General features: G+C 40.7%; 1 protein-coding gene across 1 annotated transcript; it reads right to left on the bottom strand.

The window, feature by feature from the left end:
* Window positions 1–4,894: 4,894 nt before the first annotated feature.
* EIF1AX (eukaryotic translation initiation factor 1A X-linked) lies at window positions 4,895–18,125 on the bottom strand. The gene is given in 8 exon segments (XM_033147279.1): window positions 4,895–6,584; window positions 9,615–9,706; window positions 9,819–9,848; window positions 9,851–9,899; window positions 11,216–11,266; window positions 13,811–13,914; window positions 15,711–15,794; window positions 17,836–18,125. Coding segments are annotated over 8 exon segments (432 nt in total). The 5' UTR covers window positions 17,852–18,125; the 3' UTR covers window positions 4,895–6,578.
* Window positions 18,126–18,639: the final 514 nt, after the last annotated feature.

The raw sequence follows: 18,639 nt of genomic DNA, 5'->3' as shown, positions 1-18,639 counted from the left end.
AACATCGTTGACCCCAATCTCTACAGTAGCTCAAGGAGTAACATCGTTGACCCCAAACAAGATTAAGGGTTGCAGTCAAGTCACCACATTAGCACAAAGATTTCTGCCTGTACAAAAATACTTCCTTCTCCCTCCATGCCCATCCCCAAATCTGTTCTGAGGGCTCCTCCAAACCTCTGGAGCAGATTAAGGGTCAAAGATGGGAAGGAAGTTCTGTTGCACAGGTGGAAGCCCTTGAACCAATGAGACAACTGTTGGATACACCCTAAGTGTTGTTCTTTGATAAATGAACCTACTGCAAAGGAAGATCCATTACCTGGACTGTCCCTTCTAGCTTTATAAGAATTCATAAACTCTCCACAACCACTCCCACCTACAGTTGTAGTCATTCTATAAATTCATCTACTATTTCCTAATATTTTCAATTAATAAATACCAGAGTTCATTAATTCAGCCTCCCAAGAGAATATATTTATTTGTATCACAATGGACAGGAAAGAACCAATTAGAGTAGGTATTACTCTAATTGTATACCTGAAGGAGCGTCTCCACCCCATCATTCCAGCCCGGACACTGAGATCCAGCGCCGAGGGCCTTCTGTCTGTTCCCTCACTGCGAGAAGCAAAACTACAGGGAACCAGGCAGAGGGCCTTCTCGGTAGTGGCGCCCCGCCCTGTGGAAGCCCCTCCCATCACAGTTCAGGGAAATAAACAACTACCTGACATTCAGAAAAACCTGAAGGCAGCCCTTTTTAGGGAAGTTTTTAATGTTTGATATTGTTGTATTTGGTTTCTGTTGGAAGCCGCCCAGAGTGGCTGGGGAAATCCAGCCAGATGGGCGGGTACAAATAATAAATATTATATTATTATTATATTATTATTATTATTATGCAATGGCTACAAGTGGCAGCTGGGAGGTTTCGGTTCAAGTCAGCACCATTCCACATAATTGCCAAAAACAAACCCCAACCTTAATCCACTCTCATTGGTGAATGCAGTATGGTTTGAAGGGGAAGGGGATCGGAGGGCAAAATAAGCAAATAGAAAATAGAGTAATTGTGGTTATTGAGTAGGGGAAGCCACCAAAAGGGACAGCTAAACTTCTGCTATACCCAAAAGTTAATAATTCATACTAATACAGTTCTGGGGTTTGTTTGGTTTTTTTAGAACTATAGACCGAGTAGAGTTAGACCTGTTAGCAATTTAAGTTAGGTCGCCTTTTTCATTCATAGAAATCATTTTGTGTTCCAGGAATCCTTAAACCTAAGCCGCAGTAACAACGTTATATGATCCATGTATATTTCACAAAACTGGAGATTGTAGGGACTAGATAAACTAATATTTTACATTTTAGATTGTTCATGAGAAGACACAACTCACATTTGAAAACCTGTTATAAGAGCTACATGTTGAGAAACGCATTGCTGCAAGAACTACTACTCCTGTGGTAGACAATTTAGATAATCTAGTACCGGTAAGTGGTTACGTCATTTCAGACAACACTTCTATTAACAGGGTTTCATGTCTTTTTAATTAAACCACCATAACATCTTAGATACATAGTCTCAACTATACATTACCAGCATACTGCATTATTCCTTGACATTAGCTTTTTCCTTCTCAACAAGGAAACAGGTTATATTCATGCCCTTAAAAATCAACTAGTGTTAGAAGTGAATACATGCACAAACTTTACATCTTGTAAAGAGGAGGAAAAGTCATTACATCAAACCAACCCACCAATCTTATGTTGCTGTGATGATCAAATGGGTTAATTCACATACTGCCCTGAATTAACTCCCTTGAAGGAAAAGTGGGATAAATGATTCATCACCATCACACAGCTAAAGAAATTCTGCCCTGATGCTAGAAATTACTTGCTGGATCATAGCTAGTGATTGGATCATAACCAGAAGTGGGAGCTTAGGTTAGAAGATGTGGTAGAACTCAGTGGCAAATATGTAAAGCAGGAGTGGGAAGCCTGTGGTCTTCCAGTTGTAGTCAAGTAGTTGAATACCACTGGTTCCCTAATTCTCACATATAAACCCAAGGTCCAACCCTGATCTTCAGAGTTTTAAAAAAAGAATTGAGGCTGTTTTAAGAGTCAGAATTAGGACAGAGAAATACCCATTATCTAACACATCATTGTACAAACTTTTTTTTTAAGGATTTAAATTTTTATTGTTAAGAAAATATTTTTTTAAAACCCATATATCTTTCCCTGGGAGAAATCTGACAGGAACTGGGGAACATCTGGTTTGTGATGAAATGAGGATGAGAATGTGTAAATGTCCAAATCGGAACAGGGTAGAAATAGTCAATGGCAGTGCAGTGGGATATGATAGCCAGCCAGAAGTCCATAGCCATAAAGGAAAAATCCACATGACACAGACATTTGGAGAGGGACCCTATGTATTGAAAGAATGAGTGGAATAGAGTTCCATCTTTATTTAAATCCAATAGGAAGGGAAGGATGTTGCTCTGGAATATGGTCAAAAAAATTAAAAAGGGGATACACCTCCCCAGAACCATTGTGTGTGAGTGAAAATAGCAAGCCTCCAAAGTTATTTAGTACTGAAAATGTACTAACATTCCCCTGAGCAAAAGGCCCAGGGTGATCTGGGGCCTAGCTAGTTGGTCCTAAAACTGACCAGATGGGAAGTGACACAGAACTTAATCTTAAGTGGCACTGTTGTGAGATGCAAGTATTAAACCATTTGGAAACTACAGTACTACAGCTCTATCAAATTTTATAACTATTGAAGCAGACAATTGCCAAGAAAGTCCAACGAAAGCATTATTTGACTTCTAAAAAGAACACTGTAGAATTTTGTTGAGGGAATGGTGAAAAAAAAAGTTTGAAAAGGATAGTTAAGAGCAGGCGTCCTCAAACTCGGCCCTCCAGATGTTTGATCCCTAGCTAGCAGGACCAGTCAGGGATGATGGGAATTGTAGTCTCAAAACATCTGGAGAGCTAAGTTTGAGGAGGCCTGGTCGAGGGTCAATTCTCTCTAAGTGGCTTAGGAGCTATTCAAAAACACAATAAACAGAAGCTCAGCTAAAATATATACCACAGATCTGCAAAGGTATGACCAAAGCTATGAGGATGCCAAAGGGTTAACAAGCAGAGATGAGAAACAATTAAGAGGCAAAAAGACACTTCAGAAAACAGAAGAGTTGCCTAAAATGATAACAAAATGGAACACAAACTTTGGCAAAAGAAATACAAACAGACAAAAAGGAATTAAAAGGATTATGAGGATTGTATTGCTAGAAACATTAAGACCAACAATAAAACATTGTATAAATACATTAAAGAGACATTATAGGGAGACAGTTGGACCTTCGCACAACAAATGAGTCCAAGGTGTGCTAAAAGAGGAAAAGGAGATTGCAGGGAACCTAAATCAATCCTTTGCATCTGTTTTCACTGCCAAGTTGTAGGGCAGATCCGTCTCTCATAATGGAGAAATATAAGTAGTGGGGATTTTCTGAAGGATTTGTATTGGACATGTGCTCTTTAGCTTGTGCATTACTTATCTAGAGCTAGGGGTGAGCAGCAAGGTAGCCAAATTTACTGAGGCACCAGAATATTTAGCGCTGCAAACCAAGTCAGTTATTGAGACTCCAAAAGAAACTCTTCAAACTGGGAAAATAGGCACTAAAATGGCAAATGTAGTTCAATGAAAAGAACTGTAAGATGATGCATACTGTGGCAAATAGATGTAAATATATCTCCTCACTTCACATATACATGAATGGCGTCTGAACTGGCAGAGCCTGACCAGGAAAGAAATCTTGCGTCATAGTAGATAGTTCAATGAAAATGTCAACCCAATGTGAAAGAGCTGTGAAAATGGTGAATTCTGTGTTAAGGATCATTAGGAAAGGGATAAAAAATAATGTATTTATACAAATCTATGGTGCAACCACACTTGGAATACCTTGCACAGTTCTAGTCAGTGCATCTCAAGAATATTTTACTTGATATGGTACAAAAGGGGCGGGGGCAGCCAAAATCATCCATGGGGATGGATCAACTGCACAATGAAGAAAGATTACACATGGGGTTTTTTAGTTTGGAAAATGGGCAAGCAGGCAACAAAAACACAACAGAGGTGTATAACATTATGCATTGTGTGGAGAAAGTAGATGTAGAGAAGCAACGGCAGGGAGAGGGTTGCTTTTCTTACATCCTGCTTGTAGGCTTCCCATAGGCATCTGATTGGTTGCTGTGGGAAGCAGGATGCTGCATGAGACAAGTCCTGATCTAGCATATATTCTTATTCTAGCATTATCAGAAACATTGTCAGTGGCAAGACTTCCACAATCTCATGTCCATTAAATGCTTCTAACCAAACATGTGCACTGTAATGCTGTTAAAAAAGCATGCTTAAACTGTTGTCTTAAATCAGTCTAAGACCAAGAAGTCAATCTATCCCACACAGAAAATATACAATGTGTGCACACATTGTACACACAGGTATATAGGTTTTGTGAATTTTAAACCCCCACTTCTTTCCTCCCTCGTTTACAAAGGATAAAATACATACAACAGAAAAATGTTAACTTCATCTGATATCAAATACTCACAAGGCAAGCAATATACGAACTTCAGTAACTTTGAGCAGAACCTCCACCCCACCAACTTCAAAACTCAATGCGCAGAGGCCAATTCAACAGTATTGTATATGTGTGGTTAGACACAAGTGTGGCTGAATGCAGTTCCACTTCTGAAATTCTTGTTTTCTCAGTTAAGAAACTTTAGCTGCATAACAAAATTTAAGAACTTGAGTGTTCTATGAAAACTGTTGTAGACAATCAGTTAGTTAACAGGAATTAAGTATCCTTGGTAAAATAGAGATACAATACTAAGGAAACACAAACCAATCTAGCACTTTTAAATATTATTAGGACTATGTTAGTCTTTATTGAACTTTTTAGGTGTGCTACTCCCACTCAAACTGAAAATGCTCATTCAATTTGTTTCTCAACTGGTTAATTTCAGATAGAATTTTTCAGAACTTAACATTCATCTCATATATAATCTCAAATTCAAAAACCTTTATTCAGTTGTACCTCATAATTGATGAAATTGAAAGTGAAAACCTTCTTTAAACATAATGGGTTTGATCAACACTGCAGTTCCATTCACACAACAGACTTCAGCATGCACAATGGAACTTTTTCCCCAGTTGCCTACACCGCCCCCACCCCCCACAGTGCACCATCAAAATCTGCTCCAGAGATAGGCAGACTCTCCAGAGCAGTTGCAGGCAGGGGGTGCAAAGGGGGGGAGAGAAAATTCTGTTTTACACACAGAAACCCGCTTGTGCAGTGTTGGATACAACTGAGCATTTTCCTCTTTATTACTGAAGTGTAAGAATGTTCTAAATCAGTAGTTCCCAATTAGCGAAGTACCGCAGACCCCATTTTTCAAAAGCCAAACTGTGGACCCCATACTTTTGAAAATGCTGATATCTCTATGGTAGTTTTTGTTATGTGAATGGTGCCACAGATCCCCTGGGTGGATTACGCAGACCCCCTGGGGTCCATGGACCATTCTTGGGAACAACTGTTCTAAACGAATTGAAATCCATTCTCTGAAGGGACTGGACTCCAGAGAGAATCCCTCCCCAATAGACCTCAGCACCACCTCATATGCTGTTTCAAAAGTTTCTCCAACTCTCCAGAACACCTTTTCAGGAGACACCAGGAGTCAAAGATGAGGAATCAGCATAAGCCATACTGTGACTAGAGTTCTGCTCTTGGGAACTCAGGATCTAACCTAAATATGTATAATATAATAAACGTTGAACTTTTTTTAAGGTAAGGGCAAAAGCACCTGTTAAAATGTTAAGTTACAATATAATGTTGCAAGCCATTTGGTTTAATTACCGGTAACAACTTAAATTTGGTGTGACTACTGTTTTAATTTCTGCATTACCCACTTCCACATAGGGAACAGCTATTCAAACATACATAATTTTCAAAAAAAAAAAAAAAAATTCTCTCCCCTCACTATGGCAAATTTATCTGTGAAAGTGGAAATTTAATATCAAAACCAGTATAAAAATAACATGCAGCTAAAACTTAAAAGCAGATTTAGGCATTATGAATTTTAAAAGACAATCTCTGCCTTTTCTATTTTCAAAATGTTACAATTTTACTTCAAGGGGTACTAGGAAAAAACACTGCACTGGCAGATTGAGCACTAGCCTACACATTCAATCAAAATTCCATGATAATTATAGGGCAATATTTTTATTATATTTCAAAACAGATTGAGTGAAGTTAGTGGTGAAAAAAGATGAAGCAAATGAGGGAGTTTAAGGAAGTGTATTTACACACAGATGTAAAGGTCTAATTGGTAAAGAGGCAAAAATAGTTGTAATAATTCATTTAACTTTTCAGAGTCCAACATCATCTGTTTTTAAAAGAATATAAATACTTAAACATTGGGCAATATATTGGTTTGGTGGTACTACAAATGTTATACGGTTTCAGTCTTCTTTAAGATATGGACTTGAAAACAAAATAATTATTGAGGTGGAGTTGGAATGTATTCCTCAGTTCCATTTAGATCTGCAAGTGAAAGAAAAGTATGGAAAGTCACGAATTACAATTTCACTATAGCATGTAAAATATAATCTATGATAAGCTTAATATCTTGTGTCGCTTCAGTTGCTGATCTTTGTTGCCCTTTTATCATGACTATGCATGACGGGCATAATTTTATTCGACTGACATCAAGTATCAAAAAGCTTTTGGCTTCAAATTGACTACAGACGAAGACCTTTGGATAACTTTCCATCTCTGTATGGCTAGCTAATGTAGCAATGTTAATTTCCAGTTATTCATATCCAAAACACTTAGATTTGAAGTATAAAGGCACATACGTTCATGAACAGAAATGGATCACCACCAATCAATTGGTTGAGTACTAAAACACCACTAGATAAGCTTTGAAACACATAGTTAAGCTTCGTCTTTCACAAAACCACTTACTGACATGCTTGAGGAAATGGTGTTTATTCTGGTAGGTAATAATGCCCAGAGGCCTGATGACCAGCACTCTACAATCCTGCTTGTCCCTCTTGCTATGTTAAGAGATTAACCAAGCTCTGGGAAGTGAGTTCCCTGGAATTTTCTTCCTTTAGAAGTGAAGCAGGCCCTAGCATTGTTGTGAAAACTTTGCTCCAAACCAGTGCCAAATTATTGTTTTTGCAGTTTATAATAATTAAAGGCTGGCAGAAAAACTTGGCGTGGATATGCTCAAAATGTATTTCGACTAAACTGCTCTGGCACAAAGAAATCAGTAGGCTTGGGTGTGCCTAATTATTCTCTTAGCATTGTGGGGATTAGAGGGGACCATTATGGCTTTGAATCCTGGAAGACCTGCTCCTTGTGGGCCTTTTCTCCCCTGGCCTGGGAGAGTTGCAGACCAAACTGACTTCAGCTACAAAAGCTGAGGCAGCTAAACAGACTTTTGGGTTGGGACACTAGTCTTTTGGGGGGGGGGTTGATACTATTATTGATATTAATCTTTTGTATCTTTATATCTTATTATGATTAATGTGGATGTTGATTATTTTGATTGTGTACTTTTTGATGTGTTTTATGTATTGCTTATGACAACTTTTGTTATATTTGTGATTACAGGTGGTAACCATTTCATGCAGTGGTTCGGATCCCGGATCCTGCATGTGTTGGTGGAGTGCATGAAAGCACTTCCTGTTAAGAGATTTCAAAGTCAGCTATCCACCTCTGGCAATTACCGTATTTTTCGCTCCATAGGACGCACCGGACCATAGGGCGCACCTCATTTTTAGAGGAGGAAACAAGGGGAAAAAAAATATTTTTCTGGTTTTCTTCCTCTAAAAGCCCTGGTTTTGTTGTTGTTGTTTTTTTGAGGATCAGCTAAAAGTTTTGCAGCTGTTTTTGCAAAGGCAAAAGGCCTTTTTTTTAAAGGATCAGCTAAAGGTTTTGCAGCTTTTTTGCCAAGGGGAAAGCCCTGGGTTTTTTTTTTTAGGATCAGCTAAAGGTTTTGCAGCTGTTTTTGCAAAGGCAAAAGGCCTTTTTTAGGATCAGATAAAGGTTTTGCAGCTTTTTTGCAAAAGGGAAAGCCCTGTTTTGGTTTTGGTTTTTGGTTTTTTTTGAGGATCAGCTAAAGGTTTTGCAGCTTTTTTGCAAAGGGAAAAGCCCTGGGTGTTGTTTTTTTTAGGATCAGCTAAAGGTTTTGCAGCTTTTTTTGCAAAGGGGGGAAAGCAAAGCTCCTTTTGCAAAGGGGGAAAAGCAAAGAGGAAAAGCCCCATTTTTATGGGGTTTAACTCACATTTCTGAAAAAATCTTAAGGAAAGGGAGCCATTTCTACTGTTTGTAGACAGATAATCTAATCAGCCAGTCACATGTCCTGGGGAAACAAACAACCTCCCTCTGCTTGCACATTCAACAAAGGAGGGCGGGGCTGAAAGGGAGCCGGGACTCTTATCTCTCTCCTGATCTCTTGCTGATCAGCTGCTGAGCGGGGTCCTTTCAACACTCCCTTTTCTCTTTGTAAAATAAAAAGCACAATCTGCTTTTGGCCCCTGGGCAATTCAGCTCCAGGGACCACCATTCGCTCCATAAGACGCACAGGTATTTCCCCTTACTTTTTAGGAGGAAAAAAGTGCATCTTATGGAGCGAAAATACGGTAACTGTTGCCTGCAAGCCAAGATCTACTCTCTCTCTAGACCCTTAGCAACGACCCTGTGATTGGTTAAGGAGTTCCTAAAGAGATGAGCTCTGTGTGGGTTTTCTGTAGTGTTGTGTAGTTTGGTTAATGAAGGTTGCAAGAGAGAGAGACAGACAGACAGACAGACAGAGAGGAGAGGTTTTACTTTTGTTTCTTTTATTTCCTAAGTCTGTATATAGTAACTTATGGATACTTGTTGCTTCAATAAATGCTGTATATAGTTATCCAAAGTGTAGTTGCTGAGTTCCTGCGTTGTGCTGTCTAGTCAATGCTCTACAGCCAGAAGCTTCCAGAAAACCTACGTTCACTCTGCTGTGTCCAGGACTACGTTATTCCTGACACTAAATCTTAATACTTCCTGCCATGTTTGCCTCCATTCTGCTTTGGAGATTGCATGTCAATTCAATCCGCCTAAAACGGTTGCCGCCTGTATGTTAAATTTCCAGCCTTGAGCATGGTTTTAACTATGGAAAGGCGGCATACAAATAAAATGGTTTATGTATATGCTGCTGAATGGAAGCTGGAAAACAACAAACCAGGACTATTTTTGAGAGAATCTACATTGTCTACTTATGTACAATTTACCTGTTAGAGAAGTGAAGGTAGTGTTTTAACTTAAAAAAAGACACATAGGGACTCAAATTTGTAGGGGAACAATGCCATCTGCACTATAAGTCCTTCTTTCTCCTTAATTTATGGAGGGAGGGCAGGGCACTCTTGCTCAGTGGAAAAGGAAAGGCTCTCTACATTTACTCCAAACCATTATTCTACATTTCTGCTTACCAGGCTCAGTTAAAATTTGCAGACCCCTGGCCAAGCAATGTAACTTGAGTTGAACGATACAAAGTGTTAGCATACTTAATACTTTCCATGTACTTACATCATCAATATCTTCATCATCATCTCCAATATCATCAAATTGGATTTCATCATCATCACCAGGCCCAAAGGTATCAGTTTCATTAATTTTGGCTAGTAGAAATTAAAACAAAATAGAAACACATTTTAGCAGCTGTTTTACTGTGAGTCCGCCCCCTCCCCCGTTATTCGTAACAGCTTCTGAAATGACCAAGGAAATTCTTACCATGCTCTGGAAGTTCTCCATATGCCTTAGACTTCTGGCTTCATCTGCATTGTACTTAAGAATGACGTCAGCCTTGTTGTCCTAAATAATATTAAGTTAGTAGTAAGCAGTATTTCAGGGGGGGGGAATAATATTGCTCAAAACTTACTTTAACTGGAAATTTAAATTGTTATTTCTTATCAAGCCCTATTGAAGAAGACAACCTCCTAGCCCCTTTATAGGCCAATTTTTGCTGGCAGAGCTTATTTCAGCAGAGGCATGTACTTTTCAAGTTTATATACTAAAAATGGTTTCAGTACTAAAAATTATTATTAGAAGACCTGGAAGTGAGAGGGGAAGAGAATGAGCTATGTACTATAAAGCTCAACTCACTTTTAGGTGCTACAAGTCAAGCTACACTTTTTCAGCCACATCTCTGCAACTTTTGACTCTTAAGAAGCTCCAAATTAATTATATTTATGAACCAAAGTGTGTCTAAAATTGGTAATTTACTAACTTAGCTATTGCTTGATTCCACCCCACTTCCTTTCTCATTTATGTTGAGCCTACTATAGGAATTGAATAGATTGATGGTCTGTGGTAGCGCTCCTGCCTTCCTAGTTGTGCTAGAAATCTCTCCTTCTCACCCCATCCTCTGCAGAGACAGGTAGGTATATGACACAGCTAGGCCATACTACACTACACATTAGTCTTACTGAAACTACAGGCACAGCTCAAACACACACATAGACCAGTGCATGACTTGAAGCTTTACCAAATGAACAGAGGACAGGAATGATGAATGAAGGCACAGATGGTTCACTACTGCATAAGCAGTGCTACAATGTGGGGTTCTCCCCTCACCTTTACTGAAGTCACATTTTCTAATATGTGGGCAGTGGGGCTATAACCTATTGAGACAATCGTTGCCCAAAACACTTAGCCAAGACAGAAGCTGAATGGATTAATTCCACAGAAATGAGAGAAGAGAAGACTTCTCTTACCAGCTATGTCCGAGATTCAGCATTTATTAGTTTTTTTGAAATATGAAGTTATCAAAGCTGGGGAACTTGGGCTTTGTGCAAAGCATGCTTTAGCACATATTCCATACATTTTAGTTAACCCTTTCCCTTCTTCCTAAGGAGAAGTTATTGGTTTGCTTTTGTTTTTATTATGTATTTTGTATTTTTACCTTGTGAACCACCCTGAGATCTACAGATGAAGGACAGTACAGTATACAAATTTAATATATAAGAAGAATAAAGTGCCAGTGGGTGTGGGTAGGTTTATAAAATATGGCCCATACAGGGGGTCAAGGTATTTGGGCTTTTAATATTTACACCATCAACTCAGTTTTTTGGGACTCCTCATTTACAGTTACAAAAACCAAGAAAAGAAAGAAAGACAACAATATTTACCTGGTAATCTCTTAAACCCACCAGTATGATATCTGATGTATTTATCCAAACCTAAAATTCAAACAAATAATTAAGGAAAACCTACAAACCCAAGATTCTTCCTCATTAACAATCTAACAACAATAATATCATTGGATTTTTTGAACTTCAAAATAAAAAAATAAGTCGCTCACAATGTAGAGAAGAGCAGAACCAAGAAAGAACATGATAAAATATTATCAAAGGTGGCAGAAAAGTACCATATTTTTCGCTCCACAGGGCGCACCGGACCATAGGGCGCACCTCGTTTTTAGAGGAGGAAACAAGATAAAAAAATATTTTTCTGGTTTTCCTCCTCTAAAAGCCCTGTTGCTTTTTTTAGGATCAGCTAAAAGTTTTGCAGCTTTTTTGCAAAGGGAAAAGCCCTGGGTTTTTTTTTTTTTTGGAGGATCAGCTAAAAGTTTTGCAGCTTTTTTGCAAAGGGAAATGCCCTGTTTTTTTGAGGATCAGCTAAAGGTTTTGCAGCTTTTTTTGCAAAGGGGGGAAAGCAAAGCTCCTTTTGCAAAGGGGGAAAAGCAAAGAGGGAAAGCCCCATTTTTATGGGGCTCAACTCACATTTCTGCAGCTTCTAAAGAAAAGGGAGCTTTTTCTACAGTTTCCAGACAGATAATCTAATCAGCCAGTCACATGTTGCTGGAGAAACAAACAACCTCCCTCTGCAGCACATTCAACAATGGAGGCCTGGGCAAGAGGGCGGGGCTGAAAGGGAGCCGGGACTCTTATCTCTCTCCTGATCTCTTGCTGATCAGCTGCTGAGTGGGGTCCTTTCAACACCCCCCTTTCTCTTTGTAAAATAAAAAGCATGATCCTCTTTTGGCTCCTGGGAAATTCAGCTCCAGTGACCACCATTCGCTCCATAAGACGCACAGATATTTCCCCTTACTTTTTAGGAGGAAAAAAGTGTGTCTTATGGAGCAAAAAAATACAGTAGATATGGTAGCCACAAAGCCATAATAAATTTAGTCTCCAAGGAAAGTGGAGACTAAAAAGCAGCAATCAAGGCATGCAAGAGCTTTTATGGACACAAATGTCAAAGAGGACAGGGAAATACTGTATTGGCCTGAATATAAGCTGCACTTTTTTCCCAAATTTGGGTCATGAAAAGTTAAAGTTCAGCTTATATTTGCGACCTTACGCCCCCCCCCCCAATGAAGCAGCCCAGGAGCACGGTGCAGTGGTGCGGCACCTGCCCACTGCTCCCAAGCCTCCCCCAGCTGCCAGAAAGAAGGGGGAAGGCCGCTGGCAAAGCAGCGCAGCTGCCCATCCCCAAAGCAGCCCAGGAGCGCAGGGCAACGATGCGCAGCCCGCCCGCTGTTCCCAAGCCTCTCCTGGAGCCAGCTTGGGGAGGGAGTGCTGGGAGAAATTAAGGCCCGCCTAGTTCAGGGCAGTAGTGCCAGGAGGCAGGCTGCACCCGTCAATAAGCCTTGAATTTTAAAGGTGCGGCTTATTTGCAGGTGCGACTTATATTTGGGCCAATACGGTAAATAGGAGAATCAAAAAAGGAAATTATTTAGGAAGGCAAGGAATGAGAAGAATCCAACAAATATGCTAACAGAAAAATGAACTTTCACATCAAGAAGAACAATGATGGATTAAGAAAGAACTTCTAGGTTTTATCTCAAGAAAGCCAATTTAAACACTGATAGAGCAACTGCAGTACAAGTGACTCTCAACTTACACTGAGGTTATGTTCTGGAGATAGCGCGTAAAGCCAAAACCACGTATAGTCAAAACACATTGGGTTCAATAGCAGGTAGGATTCACAAAGTCTTTTCCCCCAGACACCTGCCTCTTTCCATTAAAAACAATTTCCCCCCAAGCATACAAAGCTGAATCGCAGAAGTTAAATGTGTGTAAGTTGCGAGTTACCTGTACAGAAGCTGATGAATTAAGTAGTGGGTGGAAGAGTTTAGTATGCTGGAAAACAGATCCATAGGCTAGGATGGCCGGGAGGGGAGGAGGGAATAATATGGAGGGAATATAATGGTATTTAGAAACTCCATCCTGGACTGAAAGTAGGAGAATGAGTTTGGAGTCACAAACTGGGAAGATTATGAGGGGAAGCAAGGGAGCAATCTGTGAAAATTCACACCAGATCTCTGAAACCTTCTTGAAGATGGCAAAAACTTTAGCTGTAAAGAGCAGGAAAGGGGGGGGAATTGAAGAGCAACAAGACATTCTGAGTGACAGTCAAATAGAGGAAGCTGCAGTGCAATTGTTTAGTAAGGGGAAAAGTAGGGCAGAAGCAGATCTGTTAAAAGTAAGTGTAGCTTTAATATTTTTCTGTACACACTCAGCAGACCAGGACTGAGAGGACAAATAGTGGTGCTATCAATCATGTTCTGACAGACCTGACAGAAGGCAAGGAGAGTAAAGCAATAGTATCCAAAATACTGATGTCAAGACCCATACTCTGTCAGCAAACTAGTGTAACATGGGTCATGTTATAGAGGAACCACTACAAATATTTGTTGTTTACTCTGAAATCCATTAGTTAACTTCAATCATAGAGTCCATTCTAGCAAGTCATTGGAAACCTTGGTTGGAAATACGTACCTTTTTTCTTAACTTTCCTCTGATGTGACATAACCTCTTTACACCATCAAAACATAATGCCTCCAGTCTGCCATTTCCCAGCATTTTGATAACCTGGGCATACTCTGAAAGACATGAAACGGCAGCTGAACCTTGACAGTTGTATGCATAACCAAAAGAGGGAGCAAACTTGTTTTCTCCTGCTCTGGAAGGTAGGACTCAAACCCATGGCTTCAAGTTACAGGAAAGGAGATTCTGACTAAACATTCGAAAAAAGTTTCTAACAGAGCTGTTCAGCAGTGGAACAGACTCCCATGAGAGGTGGTGCACCCTTGGAGGTTTTTAAGCAGAGGTCATCTTGTCATGGAAGCTTTAGCTGAGATTCCTGCATTGCAGGGCACTGGACTAGATGACCCTTGGGTCCCTTCCAGCTCTAAGAGTCTATGACTCTATGAAAATTTATGTGCTATTTAATAAAACAGAAGCAAAATGTCAGATTTTTCACAGCTGCTTGAGTTTAAAATGTCTCAACACAAAAAATGGATCCAGCCACCAAAATATAGGGCTACATTCAGTACTACCAGATTACTAAATCCACAAGCTGACCCTTGTATCATAAAACTCCTAAGTGGTCAACATAAAATAAAATATACATTAAAATTATTGATCAATCAGTTAAAAAAATTAATGTGTTTTTTAAAAAAGAAAATATGGCTAATGGCCCACCTAGCAGTTCGAAAGCACGTCAAAGTGCAAGTAGATAAATAGGTACCGCTCCAGGAGGAAGGTAAACGGCGTTTCCATGTGCTGCTCTGGTTCGCCAGAAACTGCTTTGTCATGCTGGTCACATGACCCAGAAGCTGTACGCCGGCTCCCTCGGCCATTAACGCGAGATGAGCCCCGCAACCCCAGAGTCGGACACGATTGGACCCAATGGTCAGGGGTCCCTTTACCTTTACCTATGGCTAACGGAACTAGAAATCCTTTTCACAAACTATTCCCCTAGTTCACCATGCTTGTGTGCTAATTATTTGGTTAAAGGGACCCCAGACCATTAGGTCCGACTCTGGGGTTGCGGTGCTCATCTCGCGTTACTGGCTGAGGGAGCTGAGTACAGCTTCCGGGTCATGTGGCCAGCATGACTAAGCCACTTCTGGTGAACCAGAGTAGCACACAGAAACGCCGTTTACCTTCCCGCCAGAGCGGTACCTATTTATCTACTTGCACTTTTACGTGCTTTCGAACTGCTAGGTGGGCAGGAGCTGGGACCGAGCAACGGAAGTTCACCCTTTCGCGGGGATTCGAACCACCAACCTTCTGATCAGCAAGCCCTAGGCTGTGTGGTTTAACCCACAGCACCACCCGTGTTGGTTTGGTTACATTTCCTGAATTCTCTCTCTCTCTCTCTCTCTCTCTCTCTCTCACACACACACACACACACACAATTTTTGAAGAGTTATCTTGTTTATCAGATTTTTCACTCATTTCAATCTTCTTATATTTTTCACAAGGCTAATTAAAGCACCATATGGCATTTAAAACTAAAGCAAATATCTCTGGAGACGCCCAGATTTGTACCAATACATTATATTTTTCTAAACCCTTTTCCACCCCCTTCCACCTGTCCTTATATCCTCTATCACACGTTTCAATCTGTTCTTTCAGCTTTGCTCATTGTTTATTTTAATTTTGCATAGAAGCTGTTTTCTTTCAGGCAGGAGAAAGGTGATAGAGAACACGTATCTTTGTACTTCTCGTTTGAATTAAACATGGAAGTTCTGTGTTTTCTCCCTTTCCCAATTAAAGAGAGCTACAAATATGTCTCCTCCAAAAGTTTCATGTCCAGAAAACCATGGCAATCCAATGACATTAACCATAAAATGTTGCTGCATGCATAGGGGATGACAAAACTCTGTCTCACCTTGTCCATCTTCTTTGAACACCAGTTCTCTTTTTTCTGATTCATTCTCATTCTTACCTCGTCTTCTGTTTTTACCTCCCTTACCTAAATTGCAAGAAACAATTGAGAACCACAAATGAAATCCTGCATGAAAAATTGTGTTGAATATCAGGCCTCCCAAAAGGTTTTTTTTTATAAGAGAATTTGATTTTTTTCTCTGAAAGAGCAGATTTTCATCTAACCCACTCTATGTTCCTTGCTCTAAGGCAGTTAATTTTTATTTAAGACTTGGAGGGTGCTCTCAGTGCTACAACTAATAGTAATGGCTCCTATGAGCTAGTTCAGTAAAATTCAGATACAAAGTACTGTATACAAATTCCCTAATAAAGGTACAAAATATAGACTATCCCCAATAAAAGGTAACACAACTACGTGTGTTTTGTTTCCAATAAACATCTACAGTTCTGCTAAGGTTTGCAGACATTTTCCCTTCCTCAAATGCATATATTGTGGTTAGCTAACAGAATTAGCTATACTAATACAAATTTCTAGTTTTGTAAGTTCTAAGAGGAAAAGTAGTACGTTAATTATCCAAATCTAGTGCAAATTCAAGTATATTACACCAGAAACTGAAATAACTGTGGAAACCAAAGGCAGGTTTTATACCAGACAGAATATAACTTACATATCATCTACAACATGTAGAAAATATGGATTAACCCCCAATTATAAAGCCATTAATAATAAATCACAGAAAAAACACTTAATCTTCCCCCCATTTTCAGTGTGTGTAGTACTGTACGTACTAATATCAAATTTGTAATTTAATGGAATTTATAGTGCAAAAATAATTTGTCCTCTTCCAAAGGCAATGGATATAACTATTTTGCACATATATATGTGTGTATAAGTAAACAGTGACGTAGAACAGGCACAGGCAAACTCCGGCCCTCCAGATGTTTGGGACTACAATTCCCATCATCCCTGGCTAACAGGACCAATGGTCAGGGATGATGGGAATTGTAGTCCCAAACATCTGGAAAGCCGGAGTTTGTTTATGCCTGACGTAGAACTTATCGCACTGAAAATATTTGTATAACACTTTGGAAAACATTCATGCTAACAGTTTATCCTGAATTGTAGGAGAATGTATACTTTGAAGTTCAAGATCAAAACTGAAATTCATCAGGTGTTTAGACTACAAATCTGAAGGCAGATGGTACTTTGATCTCTGTTAATGATTCTGGGAATCATATTTAACTGGAAATTAGGGTATACTTTTAACTGGATGTGTATAGTTAGCTGTTTAACAATTTCCATCCTGAAGGCTTGACCAGGCAACAACCAAACAGGATGTGACAGCCACTAAACACTTAACCATTTCAAATAAGCAGTTATTCAGCAAGGAAGCTGGGTCTAAGAGAAACACCAAGTACGCTTTATTTTCCATTCTGTCTTTTTGAAGAGTACATTTGTGTTCCTCTGAGTACAGAAAAACAAAAAAGGCCAACAGGACCAAAGAAGAATCAAATGACCAATGTCTTTCAGGGGCTCTGATGCCACAGGAAAACAAACATAAACCAAATAATCAAAACCAACACAATAATCATAAGACACAGCAAATGAAAGCGAAGCAAAGGTGAGGAAACAGGCCTAAAGAGTGAGAGTGAGTGTGTGTGTGTTGTCACATTTAAATCACCAATTCCCGTACAGGTCCCACCCACACAGACGGCCTAAAAAGGCTATGTGATCCTACACGTGTAGTATTGAATATATGCAATAAATACAGGACGATTCTCTTCCAAGGCACACTTGGGAGTGAGCCCACTGAACTAGGCGGGCCTTAAATCCGAATATAAGTACTCTGGTGGGGGACACTGTAAGGTTGCGAGGAGAAAGAAGGGAAGAGGAAAAAGACGCGAGAAGGAAGGGTGGCTATTGTGGCCACAAGACCCTCGCCTCTCTTCCGAAAGAGGAAGGCGACGCACTTCAACCCCAGCGGAGGGCCAGGCCCAGGGGCGGCGACGGCAGCGCCTTATCCCGGGGTGGGAGTGGGACTGAGCCTCGAAGGAGAGGCGGCGAGAGGCGAGGGAGCGGGCAGAGCAGCCCCGTGCCGCGTGGAGGCGGAGGTCTGGCCAGGCCTCACCTTTATTCTTCGGCATGGCGGCGTCGGCGGCGTCAGGTGCTGCTTAGCGGGCGCAGCGTCGGCAAAGGCAGAAAGGAAGAAAGCGTGAGCTGGGTCACCCTCCGCCTTCTCTGCGCTCCTGGCTGAGATAAGCAGAAGAGCGTGCGAGGCGGTGACGCGCGTCTCGCGACAGCGGGAGAAGGGAAGAGAGAGTGCCGCGCGGGCTCCGCCGAATCCCTGCGAGAGAAGGAAGACGAAGGAGAGGGAAGCGTCGTCTCTTCTTCGTCGGCCCCAGAATGCACTTCGCTCGCGCAAGTTCCGCCAACCGTTCGCGCCCGTCTCTAGGGCCCCCTTCCGGTTGGGAGGAACAAGCTGACGGACTAATGTTGTTTCGCTGCACGTCGGGGCGGTTCTTTCCCTCCCAGCGCGATTACGGGCAGGGAAGTCCCGTGCGTCATTGGAGCGTGTGGAACGGTGCCTGCTCATTGGCCAAAGGCCACCCAGGCCGCCACCGCTGCCCCTCTCTTTCTGCAGTGGTCAACCAGTGCCTCCTGGGGGGGGGGCGCTCCGGCCTAGTCGCTTAAGGAACATCTTTCTCTTTTTAATGGCTGTACTTATTTTCAATTTTTCTGAGGTTCCTGTGCCATATTGATCCAGCCCCGCGTCACTGACTTTTTAAGATTAAAGAGAAATGTAGTGGGGCTTAAATCAGTGAAGAAGGGGTTTAATTTTAAGTGATGTACAATTCTATGATTCTGTTACGATTTAGTTAAGATTCCTGCATGGCAGGGGGTTGGACTAGATGACCCTTCCAACTCTACAGTT

The sequence above is a fragment of the Lacerta agilis genome, chromosome 4, assembly GCF_009819535.1.
Source record: "Lacerta agilis isolate rLacAgi1 chromosome 4, rLacAgi1.pri, whole genome shotgun sequence".
Classification (NCBI taxonomy): Eukaryota; Metazoa; Chordata; class Lepidosauria; order Squamata; family Lacertidae; genus Lacerta; species Lacerta agilis.
This window is presented reverse-complemented; position numbering and strand designations above follow the sequence as displayed.